Raw genomic sequence first — 24705 nt, 5'->3', positions numbered from 1 at the left:
AAAATATTAACCCTCCTTTTAAAGTTTTATGTGACCTTTCACCTTGGATGACCTTTTAAGATCAAAATTTCTGTCTTGATAGAAAACTGGGCAAAATGGTGGCATATTTGTGTTCCTGGTAACTATCTAATAACAGTAGGTGTTCCTATTAAAAGGATGACTTGATAATTTTATATTTCTTAATTCTTAATTCTCTTAATCTTGACAAAACAATCACACCACAAGGTCTGTTTAGTCGAAGTGTTCTGAATCTTTCAATCAGATGAAGTATGCCTATTTGTCACAGAATTGCTTAAATTTCCTTTTTTTCTGAGCACTTTAACAACTTCTCATCAACAATGGCTCAATAGATGAGATTGGAAGTTCATTCACGACCTTGGACTTAAAATAAGCCTATTCATAAAAGAAATTTAAAGTGCTAAGAAAAAACCCCATCTACGAACATCTAAAATTCCATGACTGTTACTGGGACGACTGCATCTGCTGAAAGATTGTGTGATGTGATCAAAAACACCAAAAATCAGCTTTCCAAGGTCAGGAATTCGCTTTCAATCTCTATCTCTATGGAACACCCTTATTTGTGTGTGCTTGTGAATCTGTAAGGCATGTTTGTGTGTTTTCCATGTGTTTTCCGAACATGTCTTCTGGCTCTGTGGCGATCACAGGTGTTCATTCCACCGAGCCTGTCTGATAGATTAACAGCTGCCGTCACCGCATAATCGTTGACACCCACCACATCTGACATTACACAGATTCTGATTCTGATATGACAGCTGCACACACACATATGCACAGTTGAGCGCATTTCACAATTTACACAGAATTGTTGTATAATGTAATGAAATTTGTTCCAACCCACACAAACTCATAAAAATATGACTTCATGAGCATAACAGAAATTAGCTGATAGAAAAACTGTAAAGTCCCAAAAGCAGACACAAGGTAAGAGCTATACAAAAGGCAGAGAAATATGAGCGTGATATTTGTTTGATTTTTACATGCTGCATTGCCACAGTCGTTATTATTCATATCCCTCCCCGGGGGGCCTTGTTTGAAAAATGGGACTAGAGCGGCCCCCCCCAATGTCATCGTCTCTCTCTTTTACGCTCACAAACACTCACGCACACACACACACACACACTTGTTTGGAGTTGTGTTGGGGAAGTACAGCCAGACAGCGTCTCCCTTCTCCTCCTCCTTCTTCCCCCTTCCTTCATCTCTCCCCCCTTTCCCCCCCCCCCTTTTTTTTTTCCTTCACTCTTTCTCCCCAATAGAGAATGATCCAGCTCGCCTCCTCTCTCCGTCACGCGGGTAATCAGCCTCTGCTATTTCATTTGGCTCAGTAATGAAAGCAATCCCAGTGCTTTTCACTGCAGCGCAGCCCAAATAATGAGGGCTGCCTCACCCCTCCTCAGCCACACCTCACCCCCAGTCCTCACCCTCTCCCTCCCAACCCTGCTGTTAATGGATGAAGGAAAGCAAATGTGTGTGTCTGTGTGTGTGTGATTTACAATGTGAAGCAAGCAATCTTGCCAAGTCCTTTGTGCCTCTTTTCTTTCTTTCTGGGCTGCAAAGGAGTCAATTGTTTGAAATTTGATCAGCTAAAGTCTTATTCAGAGTATTTTGGGGGTGTTTTCTTTTTGAATTAAACACAAAGTGCTTCAACTCAGCAGGTAAATTATGCAACCCATCATCTTTTACTAGTGACAGAAAATAATGGTCATAATAATAATACAATACAGGCAATATAAAGTTTTGGCTTGAAAAACAACAATCTAAATCATTCTTGCATTTGTTAGAAATGGTCAGATGTCGCCAGTACACGTTGTCTCCTCTCTAAAATCTGATTTTTGCCACACAACACTGCAACCAGGCAGCAGACATGGGAACACACTCCAGATGGCAAGAATTTAACTCAAATACAACTCACCAACCAGCATGTAATCATTTGGCCAGCCGAAAAAAAAAAAAAAAAAATCTGTGATCAAATATGTAGGAGGTGTGAGAATGTTGCCGTGATTCACAAAGTTTGAGAGTTTGTCAGAGTCATCAATGTTTCCTGATTAGCATCCCTCAGCTCCAAATGTAGCCTGCAGCTCAGCTTCCGGGCTTAGCTTTCAGTCAGTGGAAAGACAATGACAGCAGTGACAGGTCGCTTTTTTACAAACCCAGCATTGTCTACCAAATGCAACGTAGTCAACCAACAAGAGATACAGGTCAGCAAGGTCAACACGAGTACCAATACAACATAGCTTCTCTGTTGCTTACGACGAACAATCAACAAGTAACATGGAGACGTGTGTCGAGCAAAATCCTCAACATACAGCAGCATGACAGTACAGAACAGACCGCAAGAAAATGAACAGAACAGACTATAGTACAGTACAGATGTGTCTTTGTGTAGAAAAGCATCTGAAATATCACTGCTGTTGGTAAAAACCTTATATCTTTGAAAATAGCATTGTTTTTATAATGGCGATGAACTTTCCAACATTTATAAAAGGATTTCCCCAAGGAGTGAAAAAAGTGTTTCTCATCCTTTACAGTACAATTCAATTTATTGATTCCGGTAGAAATGTGGAAAATCAGCAAAATACTGCAAGGCTTTCACCTAACAACAGTAATATTTTATCAGTGTCAATGAGGTGTTTTTTTTTTTTGTGAAACAGCAGTAATTTAATCTCAATCTTCTGCAGGTCTTCTGTAACCTGGGGCTACGTTCAGAATATACAGACTTTCTCCTAAATACAGCTCTACTAACTTCCTCTGCGTTCCAGTCAGAAAGAAATGTAATAAGGAAAGAGAGAATTTCGGATGTCCTGAAGAAAGCCCCCTTGGTTCAGCAAGGAGATGAGAGAAAGGAGATCTAGCACAGGTGGCATAGAGTTCAGGTATTGCATTTCATGTGAATCGATCCCTCCGGATGTTGGAGACATTTGGCACAAGTACAACAGCAGTGGTGGGTGAGGGCATTAGCGGCGTGTTGTATCATCAAAAGTAGTCCAGTTGAACAGGAAGAGAGTGCTGGCACTCCACTGGGAAGATCCCATCAAACATTCAAGAGTGTCCGATCATGATTAAATCCTGAAGGTCTAGGAGGGGTGTCTGGGTCAGTCAGAGTGTCTGCACCAGTACGGGGAACAGCAGGGAGAGGTGCTCGGCACCTCGGATCGGGAGTTTGTGTGTGGTGTAAAAGTGGATGACCTCTGGGATGGAGTCAAAGGGCGGGCTGTTCTGTCCCAGCACGTACTTGCCGTCTTTATATTGTGTGAACTTCATGTGCATGAAACCCTGGCAGCTCCTGTGGGGGGGAAAAAAGAATTGAGATGGGGAAGGAGACGAAACAAGAAAGAGAATGGGAGAGATCCAATATGAAAGTGAAAAAGAGAAGTGTAGAGGAGAGAAATGAGAGACGACATGAAAAGTGGAGCACATAAAACATCGTGCAGCCTTCCACACATTTTGACACATAATGACACAGTGGAAATGACAAGCTGGATTTATGTTCACTTCTTTTTTTTACTGCACTTTTAGGACATGATTCTAACCAAGATTTAACACCATGTCACAAATTAGGCGGGGACATCATGATGGATGGATGAGTGGTGTAAAAGCACATGGGAGGAAAGACAAAGGCAGAGAGAGGAGAACGCTGGACTGTGAAAGCAGTTGAGCCGAGAGAACTACACCACTTCCTCCCCTTTAAGAGCCAGACAGCCACGACAGAACTTCCCCTTTAAGAGCCAGTCAGCCAGCCATGATGTACGTCTAATTATAGAAGCAGAGGGAAAGACAAGGACCGAAACCGGTCACCATAATTGTCATTGTTCTAGTAAACCAAATTAAATTTGGACGAGCAGTGAAACCAAAGAAACTCACTGTGACTTCAAACTGCCAAAACAACAGGCAGTTCATGATCGTCTCACCGGCCTCCTGAGCACTGAGAGCCAGACGCTTCATCACATCAGTGCTCAGAGTTGACAGTGGGCTTTCATCCAGCCCTGTTTGTTTTGGGCTCTTTGTATCTCATGGTACATTAGAACCAACTAGAGCTCTTCCATAAATATTCATGTTGGTTTAAACGTTGGCAGGCCTGTCTGTGTCAGTGCTGACTCACTTTGGAGTGTCTTTTCATTTTGTCTCCATTAAAACAACCTTTCTCATTCCTCCCATTGTTCACATTACTGTGTATTCTTAATATACTCTAGGTGTGGTTCACTTTTCCAAGGACATTAATGCTGCGTTATCTCCAAACTTTAGTGCCCTTCCTCAAGGATATGCTGACAGCATGGCAGTAGTGACTAAACCAACCCGCCAACCAGTCTCAACACCCTGATAAAGACTGAATGTCAAGAACACAGAAGTTATGGGAAATAGCTTCCATAAAATTAGAGACATTAAAGGACAATTGGTTTATTACAACTAAAATAATTGCTGATATCTGAGAATATGGCAACATTGCTACAACAAAGTACAAGAAACACAAATGTTTGGAGATAAAACCCAAAGGATTAAAGTGTCCACCGATCACCTGACTGAAAGGCTTTACTTGGTGCCGGAGGGACAATAATAAGTGCACACAAGAGTCTGCATTCTCTACTTAATCATGTACACAGCCTTTTATAGACTTTCTTCAGGCATACAAGACAAGCAGAATGGAATAACACTTGCAAAACATCTGTGTATGCCTGACACAAGATCACACTCAAGAATTTTGTAGTCCCCTGGCACGTGTGGACTCCAAACAGGACTAAATGTTTGAGACAAACATTTAAAACATTCAGACAAGGTTATACTCCATAAACAAAGATGCCATGAAAAACATCAGGCAAATTTGGAGTTAAAACCAGAATGAGCGCACCAAAAATGCTGGTAATAATCTGTCATCGCACAGGTTAACTGTGTGCATGCACAACTGTGGAAAGTAAAGAAGTTCAAAGTAGGTCAGAGTCTTTAAATCTTAATGGTTGTTTAAAATGATTTTACAGTTTGCCTTTGTCATCTCTTCCAGATATGTTTAGCTAAGCAGGAGCCTTGTTTCAAACCTATATGATCAGACTGCTCGTGTTTCTTGCCGTGTCTGACCTCTGTTGAGTTATGTTGTGTTCTTGGATTTCCACTATTAAGTTTGTGAGTACAATGTTATTATTACTCATACAAATTATGGCCGAAAGTCAGACAATAAAGGCTGTATGAAACCAGAGATTCCCTTTAAGCTGATTAAAGATCTAAGCTGCTTCAACTCCTTTCAGATTTAATGCTGTTCTTTGTTTTGTTAAGACTCTAAGTCTACTCAGTGAAGGGTGATTCCTCCTTCTAAACAACTGAAAGAATGTAAGGTTGATAAATTTTGTAGGTTCATTACTTGCTCCAGACCAAGCCAACTGTGGAACTGGTGCCAACTGTGACCTTGTTGCTTGAGCAAATGTGCGTGTGCACTAATGTGTGTGTGTCAAACCCACTCTACTCATGTAAATGAGTAATGCATGAGCTTGTTTATATGTCAGCACAACACGGTGACACTCGGTGTCTCCCCCTCCTCTCTCTCTCTCCCCCTCCCTCTCCCCTTTCCCTCCCTGATTCCCTTCTTGTGTGGCCCACAGAAGGTAATTCATATTCATTAGTGATTATGGGGAGGATGATGTGTGCACTGAAGTGTGCTCTACCTGCCTGATTACCACTTAGGAGGCCCTGCTGGGGCCAAGGAAGAGGACCACAGAGAGGGGCCAAGGATGGGGTGAGGACAGAGGGATGATGGGAGGGCAATGTCAGCCCAGGACGATGGATCGTGGTAGTAATTACAAGGAAGAGATTTGACCAGATAAGCAGTATTGTGCCCTGCAAATGAGTATTGGGAGAGGAATCAGTGCAGCAGTGATCTTAAGTGGGGGTGATAGAGGATGGGAGGGAGGGGGAGAGAAGGAGGTGAGACAGATGGAGAGGTGTGGAGACTGCGATATGAGATCAGTAGCTCAGGTGGCTTCACACACACTTCGCACACACTCCGCAGTCACACGGCAGGAAAAAAAAAAGAGAAGGGCGCAATCAAATTGTAAAGCAGTTAATCCGAGAACAATATTAAAGGTGCTCAGGTGTTTCATTTCTTGTTGGAGTGGCAGAGTTAGTGTGTGTGAGTGTGTGTCCGTGTCCTACCGTAGGGACAGCGAGTAGTCGGAGCGGTTGGTCTGACTGTTCCTCACCAGATAGCTGCACTCTTTACACAACGTTAGCAGAGACTCTGCCTCCGAACGCGACAGCGAACCGTGGTACCATCTGATGGACAGAGCACACACACACACAGTAAGATCAAACAAATCAACAGCTGCTTTATCAGCAATGGATATTCAAATATTCTAATATGATACAAGTGGTTTGGTGGGATTCCAACACTATTTTATGACACTGGCAAAGAAAATCTATAGTGTCATGTTATTGATTTGATGCAGAAGGTTGACAATTATAGCAAAACATCTCAAGATTAGTGTAACAATTATCATTACACCAAAGTTAATAGTATGAATATTTCTAAAGATTATTTACATTAAAAGAGTAATCCTCTGATTTAGCATTGCACACCCATAACATTGCTTGACTCAAAATGGACGCTTTAAAAAGGAAAAAATTGATGCAGCAGAACCAGACACATCATCTTTTTTACTTCTTGCATTCTTATTCCTCGTCAAAATCTGGTGCCTACATTACCCACAACACAACTCGACTGCAGACATTTTGGTTGGAGACTGGGGTTTGTTATGGTAGAAGCAGCTACTGTAGCCGTCAAGCCAGGCAGTAGTGGTAGAGCCAGGTCTATGCAATTATTTATTTATCTAGACTTATATCATTTTCCATCCTCCATAACCACATGCTAATGCTACAATCAGACTGTGAAATTAGAGTCTTGGACTGGAACAACAGTTTTAAAATACAGGAAGTGTGTCATCAGACTATAATCAAAAGACAAAACTGTTAGAGACCAACACAACCAGGAAGTGAAATACATATTTTTTTGTCATACTCATGAGATTTTCTTGGACATGACTTAGCCAGGTGCACTGAACATCACAGGTTGACAGTGATGCTGTTTATTCAGTTTAAAACAGAGCTGAAGAAGCCCACAAAGCTCATAACAATCCTTAAGAGATCATCAGGCAGTAATGGGGCAAAATAATCAACTTACCACCCTCATGTATATGTGTGCACATGTTTGTGTTTGTGTGTTCGACACTGCGAGTGTCGTGTGTGCGCATGTGTATGTGTGCTTAAGGGGTGTTATGTGCTTGGATTTCATTAATAAAATGACCCTTTATCTGCACAAAAACAGCACATAAATTACACCAATGATGTCTGAAATTACAAGACCAAAGTAAATGAGTGTTTTTAGTGTTCTGACTTAATTAGTTTTCCTTCTAACCTTTTGCAATTCTGTAAGCTCTGATGAGTGCTGCTTAGCTAAAACACATAATCGTTTCGTTTTAATGTGTCCAAACCCCTTAATAGATCAAAGTGGTGCAATAAAATTAGTTTTTGGCTTTATTTAAGATGCCTGGTTTCATCCTATATTTCTGTGACTTCTGAACATCTTACTCTTAACTTTCCTTGGACTGCCACATGTGCACATATATATTCATTTTGCACAGCTATGTGGGTACAACTAATGTCAACTGTATCACCGGTACGAATGTTAATGCTTTTGTTCTTCTAAGACACAGCAATTTCTTCACCGCACATTACATTAAAGGCAATTAAATTAATGGCAACAGGGACACTCAATCATTGAGTATCAAAAATCATTGAATATCAAGGCATGTAAACCTTTTAATCTAATAAAAACCTTAACAGCAGTGTGGTCTGCACTCCAATGCATAAAAAGTGATATATGTTCTTTAGCTCCTATGGGTTTAAAATAAAGACAGCATACATACACCTGCTTCTCCAGAGGCAGTGTGGGGTCCACTCTCTCCCCCACCATAGCGAGGCCTTCCTGTGGCATTCGAAACTTCATCCCCCCTCCTGCCAGCGGGCTGGACCTGGGCCCTGGAGGACGCAACCGCTCTGTTGGCGATGACGAACGGTCCCACTCTGCACCATCAAACTGCACTGTTGGCAGATGGGGACAGAAAAAGTGAGTCACATTATTTACACTCTGCTGTGATCAAAAAGGGATTAACCCTCACAGCCAGACTTGGGTAAACATCAGACATCCGGCTATTACAAAACCAGGCATGCAGCAGAGAGACCTCTCGTTGGATGGGCTGAATTAGAAGAGAGCAGGTTCGGGTCTGACAGACTGCAAAACTATCAGCATCATCACAATTACTATCATCAACATTTTCCCCCAGGCCAGATGGAGACAGGAAGCTGGCGTCTTCCATGCCTGGCTCTGGTGCACTTTTGCATCTTCCAGTAGACTACACTGCACTTGATATTGACTAAGCAGACTCGACTCTAGTACGAATTACAGACTGAAGTGTTATTTACCCCTCTGTGCCTGCTTTCGGTGAAATTCAATCTACAGAACTTGTGATTAAACATGAAATGCACCACGGCAGCACTGAGCACACTGATATGAACAAGAGAGACAGCCTACTTAACATGGAACTTTTCATGCATGGTTGATACAAGAAGGGGATATGGTAAGAAGGGAGTGCTTTAAATTCTAAAACCTAACCACCGAGCAGTCGCAACAGGCAGGGACAGATGCAGGTGGTGCAGATGCAGGTCACGGGGGGTTTACGGTGAATGTAGAGCAGATGTAGGACAACAGCCTGGATCATGGAGGTCATGGCGACTGCACGTGTGTGCTTGTGGTGGGGTGATAAAGGAAGGCAGGGTAGGGGGTTATGTTCAGGGGTGAGAGGTCACCTTGCTCTCTGACGGGGGGCTCCTCCTCCAGCTGACCCACTGGGGCAGGCCAAGGCAACACCGACAACTCCCTCATTTCTAATACAGGGGGGGAAAGCGGGAGGGGGAGGAGGCGAGAGAAAAGGGGAGCGACAGAGTGAGAAAACAGCAGATGGGTTTGAAAAAAGTTAACCAAAAGGAAGATATGTGACAGAGGTGGTGATGATTGAGAGGTGAGACTGAAATCGGGTGCAAGATTTTAATGTGAGGAGGCGAGAGTAAGCGAGAAGTGAGACGTGAAAGAGGCAGAAGAAAGGGAAGCCCTGTTGAAAGTGGGAGAGGCGGTGTGTGTGCAGATGACAGGGATGTGGTGTCAAGAAATGTAGTTAACTATACTTCCTGTCATGTCGAGAAGTAATATACTCTATCTCCTGTCCTTGTAGATAAACAGGTATTTCAGACCCTATATTTAGAGTAATTTATCATGTGAGAGACGACTAAAGAAAGCAAAGAAGATAGGACACAGAGAGGACAGGGGAAGTCAGAGGCTGCATTATTTATAGTCATCTGAATGAATCCACTTTGAGAAATTGTCTGGTAGCGCAAGCAGCAATGAAAACAAAACGTGACTTCATGTGTGCTGCAACCCACAGCGTAGTGTGACAGAGGAACTGAGGAGCGGAGCGTGGGGGCAGAATAATGCACAATACATTGTCCTACCTACAGTAGGAGGGCGGCAGAAGGTGCACAGTGAGACAGAACTGAAAATAGCTCCTTATCTACCATGGCAGGCAACCATCTACTGTAACAGTAATTTCTACAGTCTCACACACACACACACACACACACAAACACACATTATGCGAATTGCCAGTTTCACACCGTACATTCAGCCCCAGCTCAGAGCGAAAACGGATTACAAAACAAATACAAGGAAAAGACGGGTGACGTCTTAATGAGCCGACAAATCCAAAGACCCCCCAGGCCCGGGACATCAAAGGCCATTTGAATGGGCGTTTGGAGAGAGACCCAGGCTTTAGGCTTCATACATGCCTCTCTCCTTCCCTGGTTAATTATTGAGCAGGCAGACACACTCCGCCACTTTCTCTGGCTCTCTGTGAATTATTGATGCATGGCGCAGTACAATGGCCCCATCTGGAGCGGGCCGCACCTCCGCTGAAGCCAGGATTAAAGTGTGGCCTGGCACCCCTCAATGGGAGACATGCACGCAAACACACGCAAAGACACACACACACACACACCTGACACCCCTAAACACCGCCACTGCCACACTCTGCTGCCTGTCCGCTCGGCACCGCATCACATTTCACACCTCTAATTCTCAAACAAAACTGAGAGAGACACACAGAAAGAGAGAAGGGTGTAAATGAGAAGCACACAGAAGCAGTTGAAGGGTTACAAGAAAAGAGAACAAGGATGGAGACAGGCAAGACAATTTATTACAGATCAGAAATGTGCTCAGCCAACTGAGTGAGAGATAAGCTCAGGTAGTGGTGTACTGCCGACAGAGAGGAAAATTCCATCAAGATTCCTCTCTCAGTGTTTGGCTGTTGTCCTTCTTAACAATGAATCTTGTCTAGTGTCCTTGAGTAAACTGAGGTGAGAGGATTTCAGTTGTTTCCACTGCCTTATCCATCTATTAAATATTTCTTGATCAACTCAACACACCTTGAAATGAGGCAGATCACTAAGATCACTAAACCCTTATCTTTTGGTCCAGTGTAGTGCTAATCTCCTACCATACTGGACTGCATTACCTTGTATCTGAGCTGTAAACCAGTACCCAAGTAGATAATGGAATGAAAACCAGCAGAGCTCCGGGTCCTGAGATCCAGGATTGATTATTGCTCATCAAAGAAATCATCAAATTGGCAGATTTTTGTATCTCTGTGGCTAATGTGAGCTGCAAACACACAGACATACAAAACCACACAGAGAGTAGACACAGCCAATAGAGGCGAGACATTAAACAGACCGACAGAACCGTCATGAAAGAGGACTTTGGTGTAATGTTGTGGTAATAATAACTCTTGCTTTTTAATTCACAGGAAGATCTCATGATTTAAAATGCCCCTCTTCCATGTTCTCACCTTCTGTCACAGGGTGAAACTTTCCACACTGTAAAACTATATCAAATCTCTATAAAGAAATCCATTTTCACATAAACCACATTCTTTTCCTGTGATTCAGGGTGACCCTGAAGCCTCCTCCTAAAGCTGCAGGTCTAATAAACAAACGTGGATTCGGTATTTCTGTTTCTATCTGTCAGACTGAAACACTGGCAGCTCTCTCGACTGCAAAAGACTCGACACAAACACACAGAAAACCATGTCTGAGCTCCTCATCCTGATAACAAAAGGCTGAATACCAAACAACACACATACACACACACATCATAGCATGTCACTCATTCACTTGCTGGGAACATCTGGCTTCTATTCACTTCAAATGGGAACCTGTGGATTTGTCATAGACAGAGAGCTTTTAGTACTCTGCTTTGTTCTCAAATACAAGACAATGAGACACATGAATGGTTTACAGACAAAGGCATACTCACACCAGCGCTCACAGTCTGTATTCATGACTAGTACTTCAAATCTACTAAACTGTATCCAGAATATATGCTGAAACATCAGTTCAGTCTCACACTTGAACCCAATGGATGAAACAGGTGACAGCAATTCAGTTATTTGCAGTCTGCCAAAATCCAACGTGTGCTTGGCGCCTCAACTACCTGCTAACATTTACCAGAAATGATCTGAGGGGGAGGGAATGGCCCGGCTAGGTTTTCATTTTTGTGTTGCGCACGGGACACATCACCTTGAGTGACGGATAACTGATTTTTCGAACACACCAGCTGTTTTCTGTGTCCTCTTAATAAACGAGGAACAGACAAGACAATAGAACAGCTTCGTTAGGTCCATTAATGAAGGCATCTGTTTTTCAAACAGCCCTCACATCCCGTCCTCTCCTTGCACACAAAGACCTTCTGCTGGGCAAAACGGCCCCCATAAGGGAAGACAATTAACACCTTATGCCAGGGCAGGAAAAAAAAAAACATGCATTCATATAAGTTCTCTTTTCATAATATGGATCTGCACCATTTTGATTTGAATATTAAAAGCATCACATGTTCCTTGACAATCATTTCTGTGTATCCATTTTCCAGACATTCATTATATCAATTCCTGTGTGGATTTATGCAGCTCTTCCCGTGCTGCTCTGTTTTTCTTCATTTCTAGTCCTTCACCTATCTCACTCTAAGTGGGGCATTATCTCTCTTTTCATATTCCCTTGCTCCTTTCCTCTCTTGTCCTACTCTACTTCCATCATCTCTCTGTTTCTCGTATTGGTCGTGGAGAGGGAATCACGAAGGACATGCCTTTTCATTAATGTCAGTAAAGGTTCACTCTGAAGAGACAGAAAAGCTGCGAGCAATGAGGAATCAAGGGCAAGAGAGAGGAAATGTGAAAAAGAGAAAAAGGAGGCAAGAGTGAAAGAGAGAGAGTGTGAAAAAATGGTCCTTCTACTGCCAGTAAACTGATGAAGAGGCTGGTCTGATGCCCCCAGGGCCTGCTTAGAGCAACAGAGAGCAGAAATGGAAATCTGATTTTCCTTTTCCCTTTTTTCTTTGTCTCCATGTTTGTTTAAGTGCACATATCCGACACGACTTCAATTTAAAGGATGAGTGTGTAAGATTTAGTGGCATCTAGCAGAACAGAATTGGCAGAAATGGAATAAAATATTCATAAGTATGTTTTAATCAGTGTATAATACCATGAAAATAGGAATCGTGTGTTACCTTAGAATGGGCATGTAAACACAATTCAACTCAACAACCTACGTAAACCACGTAGCCGCCAATGTCATCATAAACAAAACAAAATTGACATAGTAAGCCGAGGTCAGCAGCATTGTCAAACACTGTCACAACCATCATCATCATCACCACCATCAAATGAACAACACCATCACTACTATCTACCCCCCTGGCCTGATTTCAGAAAGGAAATGGCGGTGGGAATGAATGAGTGCCTGTATCTATTGCTCTTTACAGGGGGGAAATCTGAACCGGGAGCCAGAAGCTAGGATCTAAAACTCAAAGTGAAGGGAGTGGGTGCTGACTGATGGGATGGATTTAGCCGTCTGCACTACCTGTCTGTTATACAGATCAATGAGGTTACTTTAAACATACAACACACAAACATACATAATCAAGCTCCAACAGGAACATGTACACACTCAGAATAGCTCAGGAAACCTCGTCCTGCCCTGTCAGAGCACCTGTATCCAAACTTCCAGACACAGCACATATACATGCTGGCACTCTGTCAAGGTGTTCTTGCAAGCTTTGCTAAACTGAGCTTTTTGCTTCAGTATTCATTAATACTTGAAAGCACCCTTTAACATCCAGCTTGCAGTGCTATTTGCAAAAGTAAGGATAAAGAAATCAGTGCTGAGTATAACCTTTAAAGCATTTTAAACATTTCTGTATATCTTCTTTCTTACGGTAATAATTTGCAAATTCTTTATTCTTTAGCTTTGCTTTTCAATTGCCAAGAGTCTGCAGCCATGTTAGCAGCTTTGTGAGGCTGTATTTATTAATTCACCATTTTAATTTAGCTTGTTAAACATTCAAACATTCACTAATTAGCACTAAACACAAGAACAGCTGAGGCTACTGGGAACAGTTTTTCAGGTTGGCCTACGTATGTGGTCATAAACCAAAGATTAAGACAAACTGAAATTTTGACTTGTTGATGAGGCTAGATGAAAACTTAAAGGGTCACCAAAGTGATTACAATTTATCCTGCAGGGGACATGAATGTTTGTACCACATTTCATAACAATCCATCCAATAGTTTCTGGGATATTTTAGACATGGACCAAACTGGTGGACCGACTGATCGACCACTACCTTCCATTTAAGCTATGAGGCTAGCAAGGCTAAAACAGTGGTGTCTGACGCTATGACCAGGTCATGAAGACTTTAGCTGTTTTACATAACTGGTGTCAAGTACCCTTTTCCCAAAACACCTGCATAGAAACATTTTGTTGCAGTTTACATTTTCGGCAACAGACATTTGTGTGGAATAAATACACTGCCAGAGATAAGAAAAATAAATTACAGGATATGTTGTTTTGTCCCACAAAGGGTTTACTTATACCTAAAAACTCATCTGTTTCACCATTGTCCTGCTTTTGGGATGCACACATTCATACTCAGGAGCTTCACTGTATAAGCTCAGTCCTCTGCTGCCGTCTAATGAGCAGCTGCACTGGAACAAGAGGAGAATAAGGACTTTGCTCAATGGCACCATAATAGTAATTGCTAGGGATGGCAATGTTATTCATTCACCATCCCCAGACTTCCAGCTGATTTGCAGCTCTATCATCCTGTGCCCACTCCTCCCACCCTCAGACAGTCGTCATCTGCATCAAATGGCTCAAAGCCCCCTTTCAGGACTATAACACTTAAAAATGTGAAATACCTGAAACACCCATTCATTTCTTCATTAGGTGTGGCCATCAGAGAGCTAATGAGATAGTGCCTTTCATTAGCTCACTAATTGGTGCCGAATGGCTTCGGGGCCAATCTCTCACCGCCGGACTGTGTATTGACTTCCAGGAATTAATGACTGCTGTAATTTGAGCTGCATGGTGGCGACGGGTGACAGCTTTCCAACGTTGTAATTAAAACCCACCGGACTGAGAGGGGTCTGTCACGTCCGACCCTTCAGGCACCGCCAGGCTCACCCTCACACAGCTGGATAAAGTGGAGTCCACATCTGATGGAAAATAAGTCAAATGCTTTGGAGGCAAGCTTAATTCTTATACTATTTGAAAAATAGCAGCAGCACGCAATATTCACCCTGGCGATTACATTTAAGCATGGATGGAGCGCCGTGGTAGCCACATGGTTACAGCGCATGCCATGTAACTGCAACATCTCTTGTTTGAATCTGCCTGGGGATCTTTGTTGCATGTCATACCCCTCTCTCTCCCCCTTGTTTCCTGTCTGCTTCTCTACTGTCAACTGTCAAATAAATGCAAAAAAACAAAAACATTCAAGCATGGATAAGCTATTAAAATCATAATCAGAGAAATTCCGTTCAGAAGTGCCTGCATGAATGCAATGCACACAAATCCAAACACAATATAGACCAACCTCCCTACACCCACACAAACACCCCCACACTCATTTGTGCCAACACGCACACAACCTCTTCTCACCCTTGAATGTGATGCCTGGTGATAATCAGAACTAGAAAGCCTGGTTCACAATCCGTGTATGTGTGTGTCTACAGTATGTGCAGACGTCTGTGTGAAGGTGATGATGAGGCGAGAGCTTAGGGGCTGCTGGCAGATCGCTATGCCCCCCTTTGCCCCTTATAGAGGGTTATCTGAGAGAGTGTGTCACATCCGTAGGGAGAGAGGGCTGTGGCGACAGCCCTGTCACCGCTGCTGCGCTGGTGTGTGTATATGTGTGAGAGAGTGCGCCTATGTTAGTGGATGACTGATTACACCCTGCCACAATGGCCCTGACTCCCCCCTCTTCTCCCTCCGCCTCACCTCACCACAGCCCCCGACCATTAATTCTCCTCAACGCCCCTCCCCTCTGAAGCACTGGGCCTCCACAAACATCCAGCGAGCTGCCACCAAACATACAATAACCTTGGATGTCCCTTCCTATTTCTCTCCAGCTAGCTTTCTCCGCAGTCTCTCTATCCATTTACCTCTCTCTGTCCATCTCCCTCTCATACCTCCTCCTCATCTCTTTTTTTCCCCCCCTCGTTCCATCTTTTCCATCTCTCTCTTCCAGCTCCGTTCTTGTCCTCCCCATCTCTCCCCTCCCTCACATGTGGGCTGTGCCTAGCAACGCTGAGTGGGTCTGGGAATATGGATTAAATGTGAGAATGGAAAATACTGTTTGTGTGTTTACACTTCAGTGCTTTGGTCTGCTCAGACAGACAGCATGCCAGCTGAAGAGTGCTGACTCCAAATGGAAAAAACAAGGGGTCAGACAACTCGAGTCGTGCAAGCGTTTTCCTCCACTGCGTTCTCTAATGGTGCTGTAAGCGCTCCTCCGCGGGAGTGCATACTGTATGTGGCACAGAGAGGAAGAGCTGGAGAGGGAAAAAAAACGACAGATAAAGCAAGAATGAGTACTAAGTAGGTGAGAGGTGATACAGGCTTTTAAATTAACTCTCGTCCACCTCCTTCTCAAATCATCCCCACTCTCAAATAAGTTCTGGTGTCTCTTTGCTGCTTCTCTGGTTAATGTGATTTGAGCATGAAGACTGTGTGAATGGATATGTGTGTGTATGTGTGTGTTCAGACAATTGTGTGCTGACCATGACCCTTTTATTAGCAGTGGATCAGTCACGCACATGTAGGCATGTAATTAACTGAGAAGGGGAGGGGAGGTAGAGGAGTGGGAGTGGAGGGAGCACCGATGAGGCAAGGTTGATTTATTATCCCATCACCTTGACCTTGGTGACTTGGAGATGCAGCTCAATTAAGTCGACTTGGCCTGGCATGCCTTACACTGATCTACTCCTAAATGACCTATCAGTCTGGTTCTGTTTCTCTTTACCTCACTATCTCTTACTTCCCCTTCACTCTCTCCTTCCAATTATACTCAGTAGATGGAACATAATGGGATGGGATGAGACATGCACTGTCAGTATGACTAAAATAATAATCATGCACCATGCCTATTATTTAAAAAAAATACTGCAGATAACGCCATTATTATGGAAAAAAATGAACCCTGTGTTCAGTGTCCCTCCTCTGCTAACCTTCTGTTAACACTCTGTCCCCATATGAAGCCTCTCTCACACATAAACACACACACACTCTCAAGACGCCTCTGTCAGTCCGAATGAACATCTAAGAGGTTGTTGTGACTGTGGTCTGTCATATGTGTGAAAGCAAGAAATCAATGGTGACCAGAAGGTGTTTAAATGGTGTGAAAGGGAGAGAACGATGTGTGTCATTTGAGCTGAGACAGTGAAGGTCACAGAAGTCTCCGTTTCCTGCAAAAAAGAAGGGCTCTGCAGATGTAATGTTGAGGGGCAGACGTTACATTAAAGGTCAGGACAGCCAGATGAGTATTTCAACATGTAGAATCAGCAGCAGAGCTCTTTGTGTGCTCCTGGCAGGGCTCTGACCTTTAAATACAGTCTGGTCTTAACCATTTTCAGCAATTCTATGGAATGATTCCCTTTAAAAAAGAAGCATATTTTGTGAGATACCTTATGGTATATGCTTGGCAACTGACTTCAGGGGATCTCTGTAGTTGGTATCGATTCACTGTTTTGCTTAAAGACAATGCAATGGATGATTGCCAATATGGTTGCTTTAAACTGCACCTTCAGTTAAAAATGCTTTTAGTGCACACTGCTTACAGCCTGAATCTAAAAACCTCTTCTTTTTTTTGCTGAATTTTATTCTGGGAAACTGAGTATCGATTGAGCCTGGCAGCATGAAGCCAGAAGAACCAACAAAGTATGAGGAAAGCTTGAGACAGTAATGTGATTCAATGCCTCTTAAAACACTTGAACAGACATGTAAAATAGCCATTTTAATTATAAAATTAAGCAGCTCCATAGCCAAACTCTAAAAATGATTTTCTGATCATTTTTACAATGAAAATCATAAGCAAACATCAGTAACAATCCAGTTAATGGAGTATTCATCCAATCAGGTGTAGGAATGGTTCGTTGAGGGAGATCTTCTCCCGTGATTTGAGCCTTTTTTTTTGGCCGAAATGATCGAAACTTCATGGATGGATTTGTCAGACTATGCTCTGCTCTGGTTTTTGCTGATGTTGCTGTGATAATGATTTTTCTGGTTACCTGCAAAAGCTTTGGAGATGTGGTCCTTTTTCCATTCCCAGGGTTGGTCATACTCATCAGCTGGTCTCTCATCATCTTGCGGCAGCCTGCTGCTCTCCTTGCCCTCCTCCTGAGGTTCTCCGTACACAAAGCCTAGACGCTGGCCTCGTTCGTCTTCATAAGGGGTGTCGTAGAGCTGCACCCCGCCCCGCGCCCGTCCTCCTCCTGGGCCACGCTGCAGCTCTGTCAAAGCATACCCAAAATAACACAAATTCAGTATAAATGAAGGCAAATATTCAGAGTTTTGGTGGTTGTGTCGCATTTAACCAGTCTGCAAGAAAAACAGGCAACGTTAAGCAATAACATTTGCCGGTAGTGATGAGGTTCCCCTACACACAACACTGATATTATTCTTTACTATAAAACAAAAGCCTGTTGAGCTCTGACATGACTAGAATTAGAAGAGAGAGACAAATGATGTTTGCACAGCTTGCCGTGGGCTCAGAATCTCATATGGGGGGGCTTAACGATGCCTTGGGCTAGATGCTGAATAGCAACATGGTGGGCAACCCCCCACCACCCTCCTCTCATCTATCCGAATCCCAGCAGCAATCTAACGCTGCTCACAACAGCATCCATGTTTCCTTGTTAACATTTTCATCACTTTCTCAGTAGGTTCCAACTAAGAAATGTTTCTCGGCACCTGCAACTATTATGTGGAGTCAAATATGGCCATGAGATAAAAGGCTTTAACATTATTGACACAAGCAAAAGGAGGAAATCAGATTTCTGAATGCATCAATAGGAGCATCAAAGCCGCAGCAGCAGCAGCAATCAGCAACAGCCCTTTGATATGTTGACCTTAAAAATGTACCCTTTAAAGGAAACTGGTGGCACAGAAGAGGAGAAAATGGGAGGAAAATGAAGGAGTAGGCATCTTTTGTGTCCACACAGCCAGCAGCCTTGCAAAGGAGGCACACTCACGTGAGAAGGGAAGAGTGCTACGACTAAATGGCAGGGTTCGCTGGAGAAAGGCAGAGGAAAACTTTAACCTTCACACGACAACACACTGCTATTGGGCGACCCTGTAGTCACCATGGCGACTGAGTGGAGGCCCTGGGGAAAGGCCTTGAGGTTATGAAGAGGAGGGTGGAGGGAAAATGGAGAGGAGGAGCAAGGGAAGGGAGGGGGGGGAGAGGAGGAAAGGAGGTGATGAGGTAGAGGAGCAGGAGGAGGAGGAGGAAGAGGAAAGAGAAGCAGTGAGAAGAGAGGGGAAGGAAGGGAGTGATGGGAGAGAGGGACAAGGGAGGGAGGTGGAGGGGGGGGGTCTGTCAGCGTTTGATGTTAAGTCATTGAGACAGAAGCACAGCGGGGCTGAATGCTGCTCTACCTGCGCTGGGAACCCGCGGTGTCAGCGGCGGCCTGGAGATGGAGAAGATGAAGGCAGAGAGATAAAAACAGGCATGTAGGAAATAAAATGAGAAATTCATAGGAAGCATGATGGAGGAAAACACAAGCAGGAGGGGGGAGAAAATAGCAATTTGACAGAGAGGTGACAGAGATTGAAGACTGAGGGGAGTGATGATGAGGAGGGCTGGGGAGTGTTTAGGTATACAGATGTGTGTCAGAGCACCTTATGACACAAGAACTGGAATCAGACCTGTCTTTTAACATCATGAACCAAACTGAAGAATCATGACTGCGTTAGAAACACAACAACTTGAGAGGCAGATGTTTTTTTCCATAAAAGTGCAGTCTAAAAAGCACACAGGTGTCTTTTCAGGACAGTCTTTGTGGGAGATAATTACTATTCCGATCTCACATCTGTCTTTGCCACTCTGCTGTGTTTTTTTAATGAGACAAAAACAATCTGTGAGACAAACAGACAGACAGACAGACAGACAAAAGCAGGCTGACAGACAGCCCTGGAGTGACAGTCTCAATTCAAAGTCAATGAAAGAGCTGTGACAATGCTTTTCCAAACGCTCAGCCATCACCGCTGTGAATCTAATCTCTCCAATGGCTCCATCCAGCTGCTGCGAGAAAAGATTTTCTTTGAGGTTTTTGCGATTATTATGGATTGGTTGGGCAGAGGAAAGGATGCTTCATTCACTTAGGCCTGAGATTATGAACTTCATTTGACCAGCAAAAAAGCAGAGGAGGTGACAACGGAGAGAGGACAGGACATAGAATTTGCTAAAAGACAGATTAGAGAGATGGCCAGACTCCCCTCAGGGCTGGGGAGAGCCCTTGAGATGAAGCGAGATATAAATGGGAAAAGCGGAGGGGAGGGGAGGGAAGGAGAGGGAGTGGAGGGGGGGCTTTTACACTAAATGACTGGGACAGACCAGGGAGAGCACTGGGAAAGGGGCAGACAGAGATGTTACAGGAAGAGAGACAAATGGAAAACGATAGATGTGTACTAGACGATGTGGGGAGAAAATCACAAGGGAGGAGGGAGGGTCCGAGAGTGAATAGACATCTCTAATAGGGACATTTCGTGAGGCTGAGAGCCGACTCAGCTGCAATGAACTAAAAACACAGTGGAGAGGACAGTGACAGCAGTCTATTGCACAACTGTTTATTAACAAAGAAAGCAATAAACATGAATTAACACCAGTGTCTTGAGAACAAAGAGCAGAAAAACATGGCAATAAGGATACATTATTTTATGAATGCAGAAACAAATAATGTCCAAATAATATCTCATTGTTGAAACAACATCTCAATGTTGATATTGACATGTGATCAATGATAATAATACTTCAGGCTATGGTTTGTTCATGATTTGGTAACCCTGAAATCCAATAAAATACATGCTTGTTTTTTTTATGTAGCATCGGAGAAACCTAAACCCTAATTTAACCCTTTGGAGTATCCAATCTTATATTACGAAGGCAATCCTGATTCATCATTTGTGGGCATACATGTGGAGATAACAGTCGTAGATAACTAAAAATAAGAACCTGAAACACAAAAAGGAAGGGATAAAAGGAGGGAATGGAACCGAAAACCCCATTATATTCTATGATAACAATGCGGCTCACAGAAACATCATAATACTGATAAGATACTGAGTGATGAGTCCACTAACCTGTTATGACTCTCTGGGCCTCATATGGTTCCATGTAGCCGTTGTTCTCAGACGGAACGGGTCCGAGATCTGGTTCTAGTCGGTGGTCCAAGCGAGCATCGAATGGATCAGAGTAATCCGTGTCCCCTGCCAGCGGAGCAGACGGCACCACCTAAAGGACAAGACACACACTTACTTATGAAGAAAAATGACTTTTGTCGCAGAACATTAACTTGTCCCCTTGGAGGAAAAAATGTCTCCAGCATTTTTGGACTTAATATAATAAATACAAACCAAATAAAACGTGATTTCTGTCTTGCAAGCACACTCACAAGCTATAATGAATTTGAATTCCAGCCAGCATTTTGTAAAAAGCTTCACATCACACTTGAATAAAGTACAGGACATAAATGCTCTCTAATAGTCAGGAAAATTCAGTCTTCGCTACATGTATAACTGCTGAAAAGGAAGAAGTGCTGCACAGACAATAGCTCATCAGGAGACTGAGATGGAGAGAGCAGCACAACACTCTTAACCAGCAATCACATCCTCTCTGAATGCCACATTAAATATATGTTTGGTTCCACAGAAAAATGCTTTTCGGGTATCATTGTCACACTAATTTGCACCTTTAGAGTTCAACATCACGATTCCATGCAGATTCTGTGTAGAGTATCTTTAGTGGCAACATAATATTGTTCCCTCTTCAAACCCCATGAAGAGGAACTATTTTCTATTTTGTATCTTTGTTCCCACATGAAAGCTATATGCAATGCAGCGAGAAACTGTCCTATCTGAGGATGATCAGTTTTTTTTTTGGCTGGAGTGAAGAGGGATTTGGTTGGTTGGTTGGGAGCATTTGTTCCTTCATACAAGCACAGGAGGAAAACAGTGGTCAGCTGGCACACTGACAGCTACAAAGGCAGCCATATGGTCTCTCTCTCACACACACACACACACGCGCACGTACCTACAAGTGCACGTACCGACAAACACTGTCACCCTTTGGCAAAGTGCTCTCCTATGTCTCTCTCCCTCTCTGACAAAGGAAATCACTCTAGCAAAGCGTGCTGCCCAAATTCCTGCTAGACATGTGCACACCCTCACAAAATTACATCCTAATCCCTTGTTGATTCTGTAACAGGTTATCTATTGATGTACGGGAATCTGCAATGTTAATTAGAGTGCTGATGTTCCCACAGACCCTGGGAAATTAATGAGAGCAGAAGGAGAGTGGGGTAGAGAGGGGAGCTATCGACTGGAGTTAAGACTATTACTTCAATCCACTTCAGGACTTTTGCACTTGTAGCATTTTCCATGAGTGGAGTCATGGATTTAACTGCAGCGATGAATATGATAAAACCCTGAAATACCCCTAACTTACTCAGCATATGTGAGCTGAATTAATGTGCAGACTATTTCCTTGTAAAAACCTTTGCTACAGTCACTCTCTCTCAATAACATCTGTTTGTCTTTTTACTTCTCGGTAGCTGCATATGTTCTCAGCCAAACACGCATAGTGCACAGGCAGGACGGCACTGCAGTCCTGATGACACAAACAGCACCACGGCATAAATTATAGCTCCCTGTGGCCCTTGACATATCACCATACGGCGCACTGTATATGGCCCCTAACATGTGCTCATGCAGGGGTCTCTCAGCTTGCAAAACCAAACCTCATTTATTATTTATGATAGGACATAAACTCAAGGGACTGTGACCCTCTCTGATTCAATGGTCAGCTCAAGCCATTAATAATTCTTTCTTCCATCTAGGGAAGAAAATTTATGTGGCGCGTATATAATGTGATTTATTTAAACAATGCATTATTGTGACACACATTACCAGTCACTTGCTTATGGAGTCTGATCAATAAAGCTGTCACGGTGATGGAAACAGGATAAGAGAGAAGTGGGAGAGCTTTTTTTTTTCTTTCCTTTCCTTCATCTCTCCTTCTCGCTCTCATCCTCCACCTCACAAGACAGGAGCCACATAAAAATTTGAATTTGTCATCACTTGCTTTTTGCTCTGAACACCTACAGTAAAAACACATGCTGAGAAATTGAGGCTCTTACAGGTTCTTGCTGGTCCTCTAAGGAAATGGCACTGAGGAGGATCTTGGTGCGCCCCAGCTCCTGGGAGTCCACTTTGATTAGTCTGTGTTTGGGGGACTTCACGTCCACAGTAGAGGACTTCATGGGAGACCCATACACAGGTGTGGCTGGCTCAGAGGCCCCAGACTCGCCCCTGGACCTGTTTTCGGACTCCTCATACGGATCTTCGAAGTCCAGGTCCCTCTGGAGCCGGTAGGCTTTCAGGATCTCGCTCTCTGTGTAATCTGGTGTGGGCGGCTGTGGAGGCACCTTCCTGCTGCCAAAGCTCAGGTAGTCTTTCAGCCACTTTGCCATTGCAGCTCTGATTCCAAACTGCGTGCGGTGGAGTGAGAGCAGGAGGCTGCAGGGGGCAGACAGGGACAAGAGGGTTATTGCTTGACCTTATTTCTGATGAGATTGTGAGAGCTGAGGATTGGATTTGCTCTGTGTGATTTTCTAATAGTGACAAGGATTTAAAAAACAGCTCTTCTAATGAAAAAAAAAATTAAAAACACACAAAATATTAATCCACGCGTCCTGATCTCCCAATATTTGCGCACGACAACTTTCTCCTGATCACAGACCCACAATCAGTGTGCGTTTATATGCACTCAAGTGACACTAAACTACACTAACAGTTGGGCTTTACGCACTCCTTTTGTTTTACGCAGGGAGCAATAACATCTGGCATCTGGACTTTGCCCAAAGGCTGCAATTACATCTCACACCCCGGCTATAAAGTCTGACTTGAACATGCTGATAAAAAAGGAGGACAGAGACTACGACAGGATATTAAAAAGTAACGTGGAATCGAAGAAACCGAAGTTGTGTTAAATTCAAACATCTTACCTGCTTTTCTTTTGTAATTTAACCAACATAGAATATGATAAGTTTAATTTGGTGCAGAGTTATTCGAAAATCTGTACAGCTGAAAATAAGCTATTTTTTTCTTAAACTTCCCCTCAAAACAATCACCAAAATTTAAATGCTTTAATGATTTAAATGCCAATGAGCGCAGCGCTGCGAAGGCACACTCACTTACCCTGTTCAGTCCTTCAGCCACTTTGGATGCTTTATTCCGCGTTTCTTCATGTCGATGACAAAAAACCGACACAGAGAAGTGACAAAGCCTTCGAGTGTTCACGCTTTTAATTCCAAGAAATGACAAGAAAAAAAGGGAAAAACGTCAGCTTTTCAGGCACAACAAGAGCGCCGAAATCCACCAGAGTTCCTCTGACGCCTGACGGTAAAATGTGCGAGTGAAGAGAGCGACTACAGCTCCGAGAGAAGCTCAACCGAGCGATTAAAGGGGAGGTGCTTCATTCCCAGAGGAATATCCTATTCCCTCTCGCAGTCAGCCGACCGTTCACTCATTGAAATATCTGCACATCACACAGGCTGCAACAAGAGAAGCATCCTCTTTTAAATTCACAATAACTGCATGGGGAAAACAAATGAAGAACAGAAACTGGGGGGGGGGATCATCTCGCACGAACCTGCTCCAAAGATGTGCATTATTTATTCGCATGACATCACTGGAGACCCCCCCCCCCCCTCCCATCCCACCTCACCCCCCTGTTTTAGCTTCACAGAAGGTTTTTGAAACTATTTTGTCTTTTCCTTCTTAAAAAACGTCTGACTGCGAAAAGCCTGAGGGGTGAACAAAACTGTGATGCTTCCTTATAGAAGGTTTTGGTGGAAATCCCATCATCCTTTAGGGCAACAGTCAAGTTTAGACAGAACAAACACAAAAAACACTCCTTATCACATACACAAGATGGCAAAAGCACTGAGGCCTGTCCACTCTGATTGAAAAATAAGCCAATTTTGAGGTTGT

At 43.4% G+C, this 24705-nt stretch overlaps 1 protein-coding gene across 2 annotated transcripts; it reads right to left on the bottom strand.

The window, feature by feature from the left end:
• Positions 1 to 1674: 1674 nt before the first annotated feature.
• Positions 1675 to 24194, bottom strand: shdb (Src homology 2 domain containing transforming protein D, b). Of its 2 annotated transcripts, XM_042417783.1 has the most exons (8): positions 23911 to 24194; positions 22851 to 23229; positions 20797 to 20947; positions 17724 to 17945; positions 8863 to 8940; positions 7923 to 8097; positions 6154 to 6273; positions 1675 to 3301 (listed from the first exon to the last, which is right to left on the bottom strand). In XM_042417783.1, exons 2-8 carry the CDS (start codon positions 23181 to 23183, stop codon positions 3115 to 3117), a joined length of 1266 nt encoding a protein of 421 aa, XP_042273717.1. In that variant the 5' UTR covers positions 23184 to 23229; positions 23911 to 24194; the 3' UTR covers positions 1675 to 3114. The 2 variants fall into 2 exon arrangements, with proteins under 2 accessions (XP_042273717.1, XP_042273718.1); XM_042417784.1 differs by lacking the exon at positions 8863 to 8940 and having other exon boundaries at positions 23911 to 24191.
• Positions 24195 to 24705: the final 511 nt, after the last annotated feature.

The sequence above is a fragment of the Thunnus maccoyii genome, chromosome 7, assembly GCF_910596095.1.
Source record: "Thunnus maccoyii chromosome 7, fThuMac1.1, whole genome shotgun sequence".
Taxonomy (NCBI): Eukaryota; Metazoa; Chordata; class Actinopteri; order Scombriformes; family Scombridae; genus Thunnus; species Thunnus maccoyii.
The sequence above is the reverse complement of the archived record's forward strand: the minus strand, read 5'-3'. Positions and strand labels throughout refer to the sequence as shown.

Coding starts and splice junctions, on each gene's coding strand:
- shdb (XM_042417783.1), bottom strand. CDS start 23,183: ATGGCAAAGTGGCTGAAAGACTACCTGAGCTTTGGCAGCAGGAAGGTG. Junction 8,098..8,862: donor GCCCCCCGTCAGAGAGCAAG/GTGACCTCTCAC, acceptor ATCTGCCAACAG/TGCAGTTTGATGGTGCAGAG. Junction 3,302..6,153: donor GACTACTCGCTGTCCCTACG/GTAGGACACGGA, acceptor TCCCCCCCACAG/GAGCTGCCAGGGTTTCATGC.